Raw genomic sequence first — 12,751 nt, 5'->3', positions numbered from 1 at the left:
GTTGTATCGAGGCACAGATCTGGGGAAGGGTACCAAAACATTTTTGCAGCATTGAAGATCCCCAAGAACACAGTGTCCTCCATCATTCTTAAATGGAAGAAGTTTGGAACCACGAAGACTCTTCCTAGAGCTGGCCGCCCGGCAAAACTGAGCATTCTGAGGATTTGGGCCTTGGTCAGGGAGGTGACCAAGAACCCGATGGTCACTCTGACAGAGCTCAAGAGTTTTTCTGTGGAGATGGGAGAACCTTCTAGAAGGACAACCATCTCTGCAGCACTCCACCAATCAGGTCTTCATTGTGGCAAGGTGGCACATTACAGCCCGCTCTGAGTTTGCCAGAAGGCACCTAAAGGACTCTCAGACCATGAGAATCAAGATTCTCCGGTCTGATGAAACCAATATTGAACTCTTTGGCCTAAATGCCAAGCTTCATGTCTGAAGGAACCCTGGCACCATGAGTGAAGCATGGTGGTGGCAGCATCATGCTGTAGGGATGTTTTTCAGCGGCAGGGACTGGGAGACTAGTCAGGATCGAGGGAAAGATGAACGGAGCAGAGTACAGAAAGATCCTTGATGAAAACCTGCTCCAAAGCGCTCAGGACCTCGGACTGGGGTGAAAGTTCACCTTCCAACAGGACAACGACCCTAAGCACACAGCCAAGACAACGCAGGTGTGGCTTCCAGACAAGTCTCTGAATGTCCTTGAGTGGCCCAGCCAGAGCCCGGACTCGAACATCTATGGAGAGACCTGAAAATAGCTGTGCAGTGACGCTCCCCATCCAACCCGACAGAGCTTGAGAGGATATGCAGAACAGAATGGGACAAACTCTCCAAATACAGGTGTTTCAAGCTTTGAACGGCATACCTAAAACAACTTGAGACTGTAATCACTGACAAAGGTGCTTTAACGTCATGAGTAAAGGGTCTGAATACTTATGTAAATGTGATATTTACTGTTTTTGCTTGTCATTATGGGGTATTGTGTGTAGATTGTTGAGGAAAAAAAATGTATTTCATCCATTTTAGAATAAGGCTGTAACGTAACACAATTTGGAAACACTTTACATTTTAGAACACTTTGGAAAAGGTTCAACATTACACACATCTTCACTACTTCATGTAAATTGACAGATGTCACTCCTCACCAGTGAAACATTACCTTTGAATGGGGTATGGTAGTAGGTAGGTGCCAGGCTCATGTATTTAAGTGTGTCAAAAACTGCAAAGCTGCTGGGTTTTTCATGCTCAACAGTTTCCTGTGTGTATCAAGAATGGTCCACCACCCAAAAGACAACTTGACACAATTGTGAAAAGTATTGGAGTCCCCTCCAATACTTTTGACATCTTGTAGAGTCAATGCCCCAACGAATTGAAGCTTTTCCGGGGGCAAAAGGGGATGCAACGCAATAATAGAAAGATGTTCCTAATGTTTTGTACATTCAGTGTACATGGCTTGTGTGCATTTTCTGCTGGAGTATTCTGAGGTAGCTCCTCTCTGAGAACCTCTTCCGGCAGTGCATACAGGCAAACAACATCTTCAGGTGCACTCTTCAACTGGTGCTGGTGGGAGAACCTCTTCTCACACTTGGAGAAGCTGTATAATTTCTTCCGTGTGGACCCTCTGGCACCTCTTCAGCTAGTACGAGTGGGAGAAATTGGCCCGGCACACGTGTAAGCCGACTACTTTCTCCCCCGTGTGCATCCTCTGGTGGATTTCCACATGTTCGGAGAAATTGAAGGCTTTTCCCCAGAAAGGACAAGGGAAGCGCTTTTCTATGCCACCGGATCTACTAATAGAATTATTACTCCTGTCCTTTGTCAATAGGCTTCTGTAGCCATTTAGTGTTGAGGCACAGGCGTTGTCCGAGGTCTGGTTTAACATTAGGAGAGTGTGAGGAGGACGAAAGCCAGGGAGTGTCTGTGTTGTCGCAGGGTCTAGTTGATAGATCCTATAGAAGGCAGGCTGAAGGCAGCATCTGTTAGGGGGTTAACCTGAGGCGCCATCAGTCTCTCTGAATCACAACTATAGGAGCAGGACGGAGCATTATTAGCCGAGTCAGTCTGTTCTCTCCCGCAGCATACAGACACCTCCCTGTCCCCGCGGACCAAATCTACGCAACACCCTGGTCTCAGCCAATCTGTTGTCATGGAGACTAAGTTTGGTTGTTTCTGTTCTACTGTCTGTTTCTGGGCATGGTTAACGGTGTTGTTCCCCAGCCCAGAGTTAAGGGAGCTGTGCCATCCACAGACCTGAACTATGTTGCCTCTGGTCCTGGCTTGCTTGGTGATGTTGTCCCCTGGGCCCTTGGCTGCACCCGTCTGGGTTCCAAAATGGCCACCCAGTCTCCTCTGTTAGCCTCCAGCCAACTGCCTGCAGGAAGAAGTTACAAAATAGACTTTACAAACATGGCAGTGGTAACTCTAGATATGGAGTTGAGTCAATTACCTGGTCAAGTTCATACATTGTGTGTTTTTGTATGTAAACATACAGTAAGATGCTGTATCTTATATGTATGTCTCCCTTACCTTGCTCCCCATCTTTAGTCCACTCAGCAGATCAGTGTTCGCTGGTCTGTCTTCTCCTGTCTCCTCTTTGACCAGCAGCAGATTAGGCTTCCCATCCTCCATGTCTACTGACTGTAAGAGATACAGAGTGAGAGGATGTTGGATCAATACATCTGATATGAGCAACCTGCTATGGAGCATCTTGTGATTGGGCAAAGAGGGGTTGAGTACTATACAAACATGTTTGTTGATTTGATTACTTGCCACTCTTTAATGGTTTGATAATTCAAAGACATGGTCTAACACGTAAGACAAAATTAATCAAGACCTGGGCCCATATCCACAAAGAGTCTCAGAGTAGATGTGCTGAACGAGGTTCAGATCCCCATCTGTCTATACAGAGGTATTCATTATGATCTAAAAAGGCTAAACTGATGCTAGTTCAGCACTCCTACTCCGAGCTGCATTGTGGATACAGGCCTTGCCCTAATACCATACAGACAGTTCACAGTGGGCTCACCTCAGTGAGACTGTGTGTGGTCCTGTGCTGCTCAGCTGGTTCATCTGTGGTTTCAGGAGGTGGTGTAGTCTGTCGTGGAAATTTCCTCTATTTACCAAATCATGGGAGCAAACCACACACACGTCAGAGTTAGTTATCAACGTTCATTTTTAATTATATAAGCTCTATAGCATTTTGACTTTCAACAGTTCAGTATCTCTAATGAAAAGTTGAGAGTTCCCCCCACAATGGCAAAATGGGATCCTTTATAGCAAAGATCACACATAGTCAGACAGCATAGACATAATTCATCGTTCAGCTTTGTCTCCTTTCCCAAACCCCAGAACCATAAACCAATCCTCCATATCAACAGGCATTATCAAATTGTCATGTAGATACAACCCACTCTAAATACAAACTCCTGGACAAACTCATGGAGAGGAGAATGAGGCTATAGGTTAAGATAGAAACAACATTAGAGGGAGCATAGAATGATTCCAGACACTGCCACCCTCCTTTCCCCACTGGGAAAGGTAGGGAGTAAAAGATATGTTTACACATGATGACACTTTGACCTCTCCCCTCTTAGCGGTCCATGCAACATAGTCTTGACATAGAACAGATAACTGCAACCTCGCCACAGTATTATACAAAAATACCATTCTGATGAGAAGTAACTTACACACATTAGATAAATATAAAACATCTTACATATGTTACCAACAAATTCTGAATCTTCCCTAACAAGTCTGGTTGTCCTCCATGACCATGGTCCCCTCAGGGTTCCCCAGACCCTCCTCACACCCCTCCTCCTTCACCAGCAGCACCTCTGGACCCTCCTCCTCCTGGAAGAGAGAGGTGATACAGATTACACAGACATACAGGTACTTTCAACATGGAGTGTTTACCCATCCCCACTACATTTGAGTCCTATACTGCAGTTACATAATGACTTCATTGTTAAATCCATCACGGTGGACATACATACGTTGTGGGTAAAAATAAGTTAGCTATGATCAGTCAAGTAATCACCAGACAAACCTGACTAAACTATTTTGATGTGTACAGTAGGTGTTTGTTAGTGTGTGTGTGTAAGTATATTTATTATGTTTATATTGGTTATAAAGCGCTGTCATGTTTATGCAGAATAGGGTGAGATCAGATGTGATGTATAATTATAATAATAATAATAAATATAGCTTTGAGCAGCAATTAACAGGGTTCACAGGTAGGACACAAGATCAGTTGGATAAAAAAAAGCAAGTACACTGTCATGTAGGAACTATCTTCCTTTATGTGATATCAGTGAAAGTATTACCATGTTAATTGCTCAAAACCACAAGTGAAGTTAAGTCTAGTGCTGTTAGTCATCTTTTTTAAATGCAGCGAGTAATCATCCTTAACGTAATTACTTAATTACTTAATGTATGGAGTTTATATACACATTTTTGGGTCAATTTGACTAATGGTTTATGTTAAGATATTTTCAGCGTTATTTTCATGTTATTTCACAGTCTTATTTAAATTATGCAGACAAACAAAGTCCACTCGATAAATAGTTTTGTTCTAGTATCATATAGTGCCACTGGTGCCAATGACATCTACAGTGCCACCAACTAGTCTGGTGTAGCCGTCTAAAGGTGACACTATATTCACACAGCTTCTAAAGACATATACATAAAGGTTTACATATCAAATTTCACAGCCCCATGTCTGCCGGTTCAGTTCTTATAGTCCTGGTGTGATATGGTACCATCTAGTGGTGTCACGTGGCCCGACTTTGAATGCCGCAACTAATCATTCTTAAATTCATAAGAGGCTAATTCATTGATTCGCGAGGAGAAGAAGATTGCAGATGATTTGCATTACATTTGCAAAGAACGGGTGGTTAATAGTTTCCTTGTTCTTTGAGATACCGAGTTCAGTATGGTTCATCTTAGGGACGTCCATGATGGCAATGACAAGTCAAGTTGATAGGCCACTGTGGAGTGGATTTACAGTAGTTTTTAAAATGGACATGTAAAAACTGCTAATACCTTAGTTTGAGAAAAGCTAAGTTAAGACATGTACCATGGGCCTACATTCATAATTTGGTGTCATTTGGACCTATAGTTCATGAGAAGAAATATTTGTTTGTGTGCATATTTTAAGATGTTAGCGTATGTGCCAATATGCATCTGCTGGTATAGTGTGGCCATCTTTGAATGCACTAACATTATTTTCTCAAACTCTTTAAGTACTATTGTGATGAGCCCAAAGACCAAATTTGGAATGAATCTGATTTTTAGTCCATGAGAAGTACATTTTCAATGATAATTTAAAGCAGCAGCGTAGCCTAGTGGTTAGAGTATTGGACTTATAACCGAAAGGTTGCAAGTTTGAATCCCTGAGCTGACAAGGTACAAATCGGTCGTTCTGCTCCCTGAGCTGACAAGGCAGTTAATCCACTGTTACTAGGCTGTCATTGAAAATAAGAATTTGTTCTTAACTGACTTACCTAAAAAGTTCAAGGTTAAAAAAATATATAACTTTTTGGGTGACCTAACCAAATTTACATAGAAATGTGAGTTATAGGTCAGTCATTGAAAACAAGTCTCAGAAGCAGTAGATCTGTTCTGTGTGCGCTATTTCTATGCTTGCCATGCTTAAGTTGAGTTTTGGGGAAATTTATTTTTGTACAACAAATCAAGTCGTATTTGTCACATACGCCGAATACAACAGGTGTAGTAGACCTTACAGTGAAATGCTTACTTACAAACCCTTAACCAACAATGCAGCTTTTAGAAAATACCACAAAGAGATAAGAATAACAAATAATTAAAGAACAGCAGTTGCGGGGCTATATACAGGGGGTACTGCTACAGAGTCCATGTCAATGTGCGGGGGCACCGGTGTCGAGGTAATATGTATGCGTAGATAGAGTTATTAAAATGAGTAGCAGCAGCTTCAAACAGCTGAAAAACAATATTTTTGGTTATCGAAAAGATGGTGAAAATGATTCTCTACATTGCTTGTTTTTGCTCATTTTGTTAGAAACTGAAATTAGGCAAACTATTAGAATTTCAGCAACCAGTAAACGGCAGTGCAATTTCTGCATATTGCACCTTTAAGCAGTTTTTATTTATCAATAACTCAGCCCTCTCTTAACCAATCCCTTAACTTAGTTTGATAAAAGCTAAAGTAAAACTCCTCAAAAACTATCATATTTGTTTCATTAGTCCACGGTTGATATAGTCCCAAAATGTTTTGCATGTCAGCAATCAAGTTTTAAAGCTGTATAACTTTCAAAACACAGAATACAGCTGTTATGATACATCCTTTAATAAGAGATGTAATTTTTTAATAAAAGAAAATAAATAAGAATTCAGAGAACAACTTTGCTGTGAACCCCTAATAATGTATTAAACATTTATAGCGCATTTCATTACAGACAGAATATGTCTACTAAAGAAGAAAAAAAAAAGCCTTAGAATGAAAAGTCCCATTTTGCGTTTATTAAAGTTTTAAAATACACCATATGAAAAAAAAAGTATAATAACACAGGTCTCAACTACAAATTTGCATGATAAAATGCATAGATTCTCATTAAAAGTGTTCTGGGAAAAATTAAGTCATTTTTGAAAGGAAATGGGCATTTGAACATCATATAGCCTACAGAGTACCAAACACAATATGTAACATACTGTTTTGGATTATATACCACAAAATGTCTGGATGCAATATTCTACCCAGGAATATTCAATTCTGAAATGTATTACTCTCATTAGTCCAAATGCATCTGGGGATGCTTTCTGCTGACCACAATAAAAAGGTGTCTTTGTCTTTAATGCAGGGTTTGATTGAAAAGTCAGAAGCTATCGAGTGGAATGGTTTTTCTGCTGGTGTATCTTGAGATAGCTCCTCTCTGAGAACCTCTTCCCGCACTGTGTACATGCGAATGGCCTTTCTCCCGTGTGTACCTTCTGGTGCATCTTAAGGTGGTCCTGGCGGGAGAACCTCTTCTCGCACTGGGGGCAGTTGTAGGGTTTCTCCCCTGTGTGGACCCTCTGGTGCCTCTTTAGGGTGCCAGCCTCAGTGAAGCGCATGTGACAATGGGTACAGCTGTAGGGTTTCTCCCCTGTGTGGACCCTCTGGTGGATCTCCACCTTCTGAGGGCTGCTGAAGCCTTTGTTACAGAACATGCAGAGGAACCTCTTCTCTTTACTACCGCCTGACGTGACTCCCCCTCTCCGAGCCTGGTCTCTAGCCATGTCGTTTGAGTTCAATACCTGATCGAAAAACACGTGGCCGTGAGAATCAGAAGGCCCCATTGAAGTTGACACTGGGTCATGATCCTTGAGTGCGTGTAAAGGGGAGGGGGTCACAACATTTGCATTTGTCTCTAAGCTGTCCCTGTAATTTAAGAAATCTCTGCCCTGTGAGTGTTCATCTCCTAGGTGACTATCTGCATTCCATGTGGGAGGAGCGTCGCCCTCCACTTTCACAATCACCTCATCTACCACTATAACTTCCCCTTTCTTATCTAGGCACCCTTCAGAGTATACACTACCACTATACTGGTTCCTGTCCCCTTTAGAAAGATCAGTTGGGGTCTCTAAACCGAAGAGCATGTTGCCAGTGTCCATCTCTGTAGCGTAAGAACAAGACGGATCATTGCCAGTCTCTATCGGTTGACTTGGGTTGGGATGAGAATGAACCGTCCTCGAGCTCGGGTTATCGTGAAGTAAATACTCAGAGCCGGGAGCAGGTGAACAGCCCAGTCTCTCTGTGTGTAAAATCCTTTGTTTAACAGTCTCTCTGTCTGTCTCTGACTTGAGGACAGCATTCAGCATTCCACTGACCTCCATGATGCTATGGCAGGTCCTGGGCTGCGCTGGGGCAGTGGTGTGGTCCTCCATGGCTACAGGGGGCACTCCAGTCTCGATGTCTCTGCTGTGCCGTGGGTCCTCCTCTCCTCTACGCCTCTCCTGCTTGACTACAGGACCTGCAGACTCTGCATCTGCAGACTGACACAAGAAGAGAGAAGAGGTTATTACCGGTACATGAATTGGATAACAATGTCATATGGAAGTCTCACAAGCTCCCCGATGGCAGATAAATAAGGATGTACAGTGCATTATTATCCATTCATGCTATCACATTTCTGTCTTTCTCCCCTTCATTGCCTACTTTCCTTGCCAATTCACCATCTTATAGCCTACTTTCAGAAAGCTTAAGGTAGGCCTATGTTTTTTAATACGTTTTAATGAAAGGTGAAATATTTGTTTGTGTCTAACATATGCTGGTAGCATTGATCGGCGGGTCCCTTTACAGGTGTGTTTTCACTGATCCTCAGAATAGGCCTATCTGTCCATCAGAATGTTTCCTAAAGTAGCCTGTCTGGACTTCATTTCTTTAATAAGAATCAAACCCTCCTGTAATGATTGAATCTGTAAAATATACACTACCATTCAAAAGTTTGGGGTCACTTAGAAATGTAATTGTTTTTGAAAGTAATGCTATTTTCTTGTCCATTAAAATAAAATAAAATTGATCAGAAACACAATGTAGACATTGTTAATGTTGTAAATTACTATTGTAGCTGGAAACAGCTGATCTTTAATGGAGTATCTACATAGGTGTACAGAGGCCCATCATCAGCAACCATCACTCCTGTGTCCAATGGCACAGTGTGTTAGCTAAGTTTATCATTTAAAAAAAAGCTAATTGATCATTAGAAAACCCTTTTGCAATTATGTTAGCACAGCTGTAAACGGTTTTATTGATTACAGAAGCAATAAAACTGGCCTCCTTTAGACTAGTTGAGTATCTGGAGCATCAGCATTTGTGGGTTCGATTAGAGGCTCAAAATGGCCAGAAACAAAGTACTTTCTTCTGAAACTCATCAGTCTATTCTTGTCCTGAGAAATGAAGGCTATTCCATGCAAGAAATTGCAAAGAAACTGAAGATATTGTAAAACGCTGTGTACTACTCCCTTCACAGAACAGCGCAAACTGGCTCTAACCAGAATAGAAAGAGTGGTTGGCTCCGGTGCACAACTGAGCAAGAGGACAAGTACATTAGTGTGTCTAGTTTGAGAAACAGACGCCTCACAAGTCCTCAACTGGCAGCTTCATTAAAAAGTACCCGCAAAACACCCGTCTCAATGTCAACAGTGAAGAGGCGACTCCAGTATGCTGGCCTTCGAGGCAGAGTTCCTCTGTCCAGTGTCTGTGTTCTTTTGTCCGTCTTAATCTTTTTATTGGTCAGTCTGAGATATGGCTTTTTCTTTGCAACTCCTGGAATCACCTCTTCACTGTTGACGTTGAGACTGGTGTTTTACGGGTACTATTCAATGAAGCTGCCAGTTGAGGACTTGTGTAAGGCGTCTGTTTCTCAAACTAGACACTAATGTACTTGTCCTCTTGCTCAGTTGTGCACCGGGGCCTGCCACTCCTTTCTAAAATCTGCCATGTCCAGCTACAATAGTCATTTACAACATCACCAAATGTCTACACTATATTTCTGATCAACTTGACGTTATTTTAATGGACAAAAAGATGCGCTTTTCTTTCAAAAACAAGGACATTTCGAAGTGACCCCAAACTTTTGAATGGTAGTGTATATTTTCAGTAGCTACATAATTTCTCTAATTACAACGTCCTCTCTGAAGAACATATTCAAATACCACTGCCATCACATGACCGACCGCAGCAGCAGGGTTTGCAACGTTATGCAAATATTTAGGGAAAACTAGACTAATCGAGGTAATAACTTGAATAACAATAATGAAATACTACTGATGATAAAGTGTAATGGTAATACCCCTCCAATCACTTATGATTTCAACCTTGTACAATGGCCTGGCTAATTAGATAACCTCAAATTCAAAGACCGTCACAGCCCTACCTCTATCATGATAATGTGCTGTGGTGAGGTTCCACTCCCCTCATTAACAGTGATTAGTTGGTCATCTCTCCATGTATTGTGTCCTACCGGCTTCACAACACTCCTGTTGCCTCCAGTGAGATGTCCTTCACCTGAGAGTGTGATTGGGAGAAAAGAGATGGTTAGGTACTGTCAATGCTCAACGCTATATTGTACACTATTGACAATTTTTTACTCTGCCTATAATTGACACGGATCTAAGGTAACACTTCAAATAACTTGTTGATATACTATTTATAGACAGACGTTACATGCATCATGTTTTTATTAGGTAAATAGTACATCAATAATATGGTTAGAATATTGTGTCTGTGCGCAAGATAGCTAAGTAATCAGGGGATTTACTGCATACTATCCAAAACTTGACCAAGACCCAATTCTGGGTAACGCATCTTTAACACATGTGCAGAAGGGAACGGAGCGACGTGTAATGACCAATATATGAACGGCGAATGACAGCACAGCCTCCCACAAAATGTACCTCTTGCTGTTACACTGTACTGGTCAAGGATCTTGACACTACTGGGATGACTGGCGAGGACGCGGTCCCGTGCCACCTTCAGTTCCAGTAGCTGTAGTTTCCTCCGCAATGTCCTGTTTTCTTTCTGGCTTTGAGTTATTTCCAAACGAAACACTGCATAGTCGTCATCTACGAGTTTGCAGATTTCTGCAACGAATGCATTCGATAGCACCTCAACGATGGAGGCTATTTGAGTATGAAAACCCATACAGTTAGCCATTGTTAGCTGCTAGCTATCGTTACCTAGATGACATTAATCAAGTCCCGTCTACAACGCAAAGTAAAGACGACCTGGGGTAAGTATGCGATGCTGTCCAATTAAATGAGTCATTGAGTTCAGGGGTGTTGATAAACGTCTAAATAACAAAACGCTAACGTGGAAACTGTTTTGTTACTATTCGTTTCCTTTTACACTGAAGAGAAGGGTATTATTCTTCTTCTATGGTATGACGTTCCACAAAGAAATGTTAGAGGTGTGTGCATTCGAGATACTTGGGAGTATTCCGCCATTCGATTGTACGTGGGTCCAATCCGAATCACATCCCTACACATACTCCGTAACTTGACGTAGTAGGAATAGAGCCACTGATTATCCATTATATTGACCGGATAGTCAAGTGGCCGCACTAACAATGTAAATTAATGACTTCAAAAATGGAAGTCAGTTTGGAGGAGGCAAGACCATGACTTGGTCATGATTCAGGAAGATGTTATTGTTGTTATTCACTAGGGATAATGTCTTAAGATAATTAAATAAAAAAATAAATGTGTCATTTTGGTATAGAACTTTGGAATTTTTGTTTGTGTATAAAGTATTTGGCAACAAGAATTTAAAAAAAAATCAATCAATTTCAATGGTCTTGTTATCATTGCAATAGTAACATATATCCTTTATGTCAAAAACATGGCTTGTGTTCATAATGGTAAATAAGTATTGTGCAAGGGTTTCCTAAAATTATGACACAAATTTACATTCAAAGAACAAGTGAGTCATACAATTGCACTAGAATTGTTTATTTTTTAAATTATTTTAAATATTTTCTTGTTAATACCTGTGTTTTGTTTTGTTTGACATGTTTAATGTAGCAATGTAAGTTGTTGAATTTTGTATTATGAATAAAAATGTATTAAATAAAACCTGCCTATTTCCTTACGTAATGTCACAATTCCAAAGCTATACGACATTACAGAGAACAAGTTAGTATCTCACATCTTGGAAAATATTATAATGTTGTACTAATTGTTGATGAAATTCATGCTATAATGTTGGGTTCTTCTTCTGTGGATTTTATATGGCGGTTGGCAACCAACTTTAAGGTGCCTTACAAGAGACAGGGAAGCTCTAAATCCTACCCAATAGTCTTGTCTCCTTAAGGAAACTAAATACATAATTAAATACTACATCCCCTGAAGATTTCCACAGCAGTTGACTTAATCTTGGCTCTTGAACCACACTGCTCCTCAAATATAATAACAGTCCCCCCCTTTCCCTCCCATATTTCTGGCACTGCTTCTGCTTTACTGATTGATAATGCCATTAAGAACAAGGTACCCAGAACATCACCACAAATACCCCTATCTGTCTGACCATATACAAGCACTGCAAAACCTCATACACTATAACCTGTCTGGTCCGAGACACAAATGACTAATGTTGGGTTGTGGAGCAAGCTTCCAATTGACTCCCATTCACTCGCCCAGAATGCACCACATGGCCAATTGAAGACTCATGGGAAACGTACACAATGGGCGCTAAAATTATTCCAATGTAGTTTCCCATCTCCTCAAAAGTATCTCTGGTGGAGTCCCCACATCTGTTTTTCAGGCGACACAGAAGTTATGTTGAAAATACTATATCCCTGAAACCCGTAAACATTTGCTTTCGTCCCAAGTATGGGAAACTGCAGCCCAATATGGCGACCGGAGTATGTGCGAGTGGGTGTGTCGAAAGCAGTGAGTGTATGGAAAAGAAATCAGCTAATTGGGCAGATTTGTTGCCACTCAAGACCGTTTGGCGTTGTTGATTGGGCTGCACAAGATAAACCGGCGCTAGTATCGACATCCCTGCCTACTTGAAGTGCTTTCTATTAGGTAGCACAGTCGTGTGGCCGGCGGTAGCTAATGTTACTATTTTTCTCTCACGAGATTTTATTTTTAGTAGGATAGCAGCCCACACAATAAATAATCATCTAGATGTCACCTTGATACATACAGTGCATTCGGAAAGTATTCAGACCCCTTGACTTTTTCCACATTTTGTTACCTTACAGCCTTATTCTAAAATATATTAAATAAAACA

At 41.2% G+C, this 12,751-nt stretch overlaps 2 protein-coding genes and 1 long non-coding RNA gene across 7 annotated transcripts in view; all 3 read right to left on the bottom strand.

Annotated features, from left to right (window-relative positions):
- Nucleotides 1–12,751, bottom strand: part of LOC112231940 (zinc finger protein 583) — a 969,163-nt gene that overhangs the window by 283,656 nt on the left and 672,756 nt on the right. The window lies entirely within an intron of this gene.
- Nucleotides 780–3,286, bottom strand: LOC121841807. The gene is made up of 3 exons (XR_006080762.1): nucleotides 3,026–3,286; nucleotides 2,527–2,637; nucleotides 780–2,371 (listed from the first exon to the last, which is right to left on the bottom strand). It is a non-coding gene; the product is annotated as an uncharacterized LOC121841807 (long non-coding RNA).
- Nucleotides 6,476–11,035, bottom strand: LOC112231914 (zinc finger protein 184-like). 3 transcript variants are annotated; one of them, XM_024398715.2, is made up of 4 exons: nucleotides 10,414–11,029; nucleotides 9,894–10,024; nucleotides 7,846–8,010; nucleotides 6,476–7,272 (listed from the first exon to the last, which is right to left on the bottom strand). In XM_024398715.2, exons 1-4 carry the CDS (start codon nucleotides 10,670–10,672, stop codon nucleotides 6,859–6,861), a joined length of 969 nt encoding a protein of 322 aa, XP_024254483.1. In that variant the 5' UTR covers nucleotides 10,673–11,029; the 3' UTR covers nucleotides 6,476–6,858. The 3 variants fall into 3 exon arrangements, with proteins under 3 accessions (XP_024254483.1, XP_024254482.1, XP_024254481.1); XM_024398714.2 differs by having other exon boundaries at nucleotides 6,476–8,010; nucleotides 9,981–10,024; nucleotides 10,414–11,035; XM_024398713.2 differs by having other exon boundaries at nucleotides 6,476–8,010; nucleotides 10,414–11,030.

Source organism: Oncorhynchus tshawytscha, linkage group LG34 (assembly GCF_018296145.1).
Source record: "Oncorhynchus tshawytscha isolate Ot180627B linkage group LG34, Otsh_v2.0, whole genome shotgun sequence".
Classification (NCBI taxonomy): domain Eukaryota; kingdom Metazoa; phylum Chordata; class Actinopteri; order Salmoniformes; family Salmonidae; genus Oncorhynchus; species Oncorhynchus tshawytscha.
This window is presented reverse-complemented; position numbering and strand designations above follow the sequence as displayed.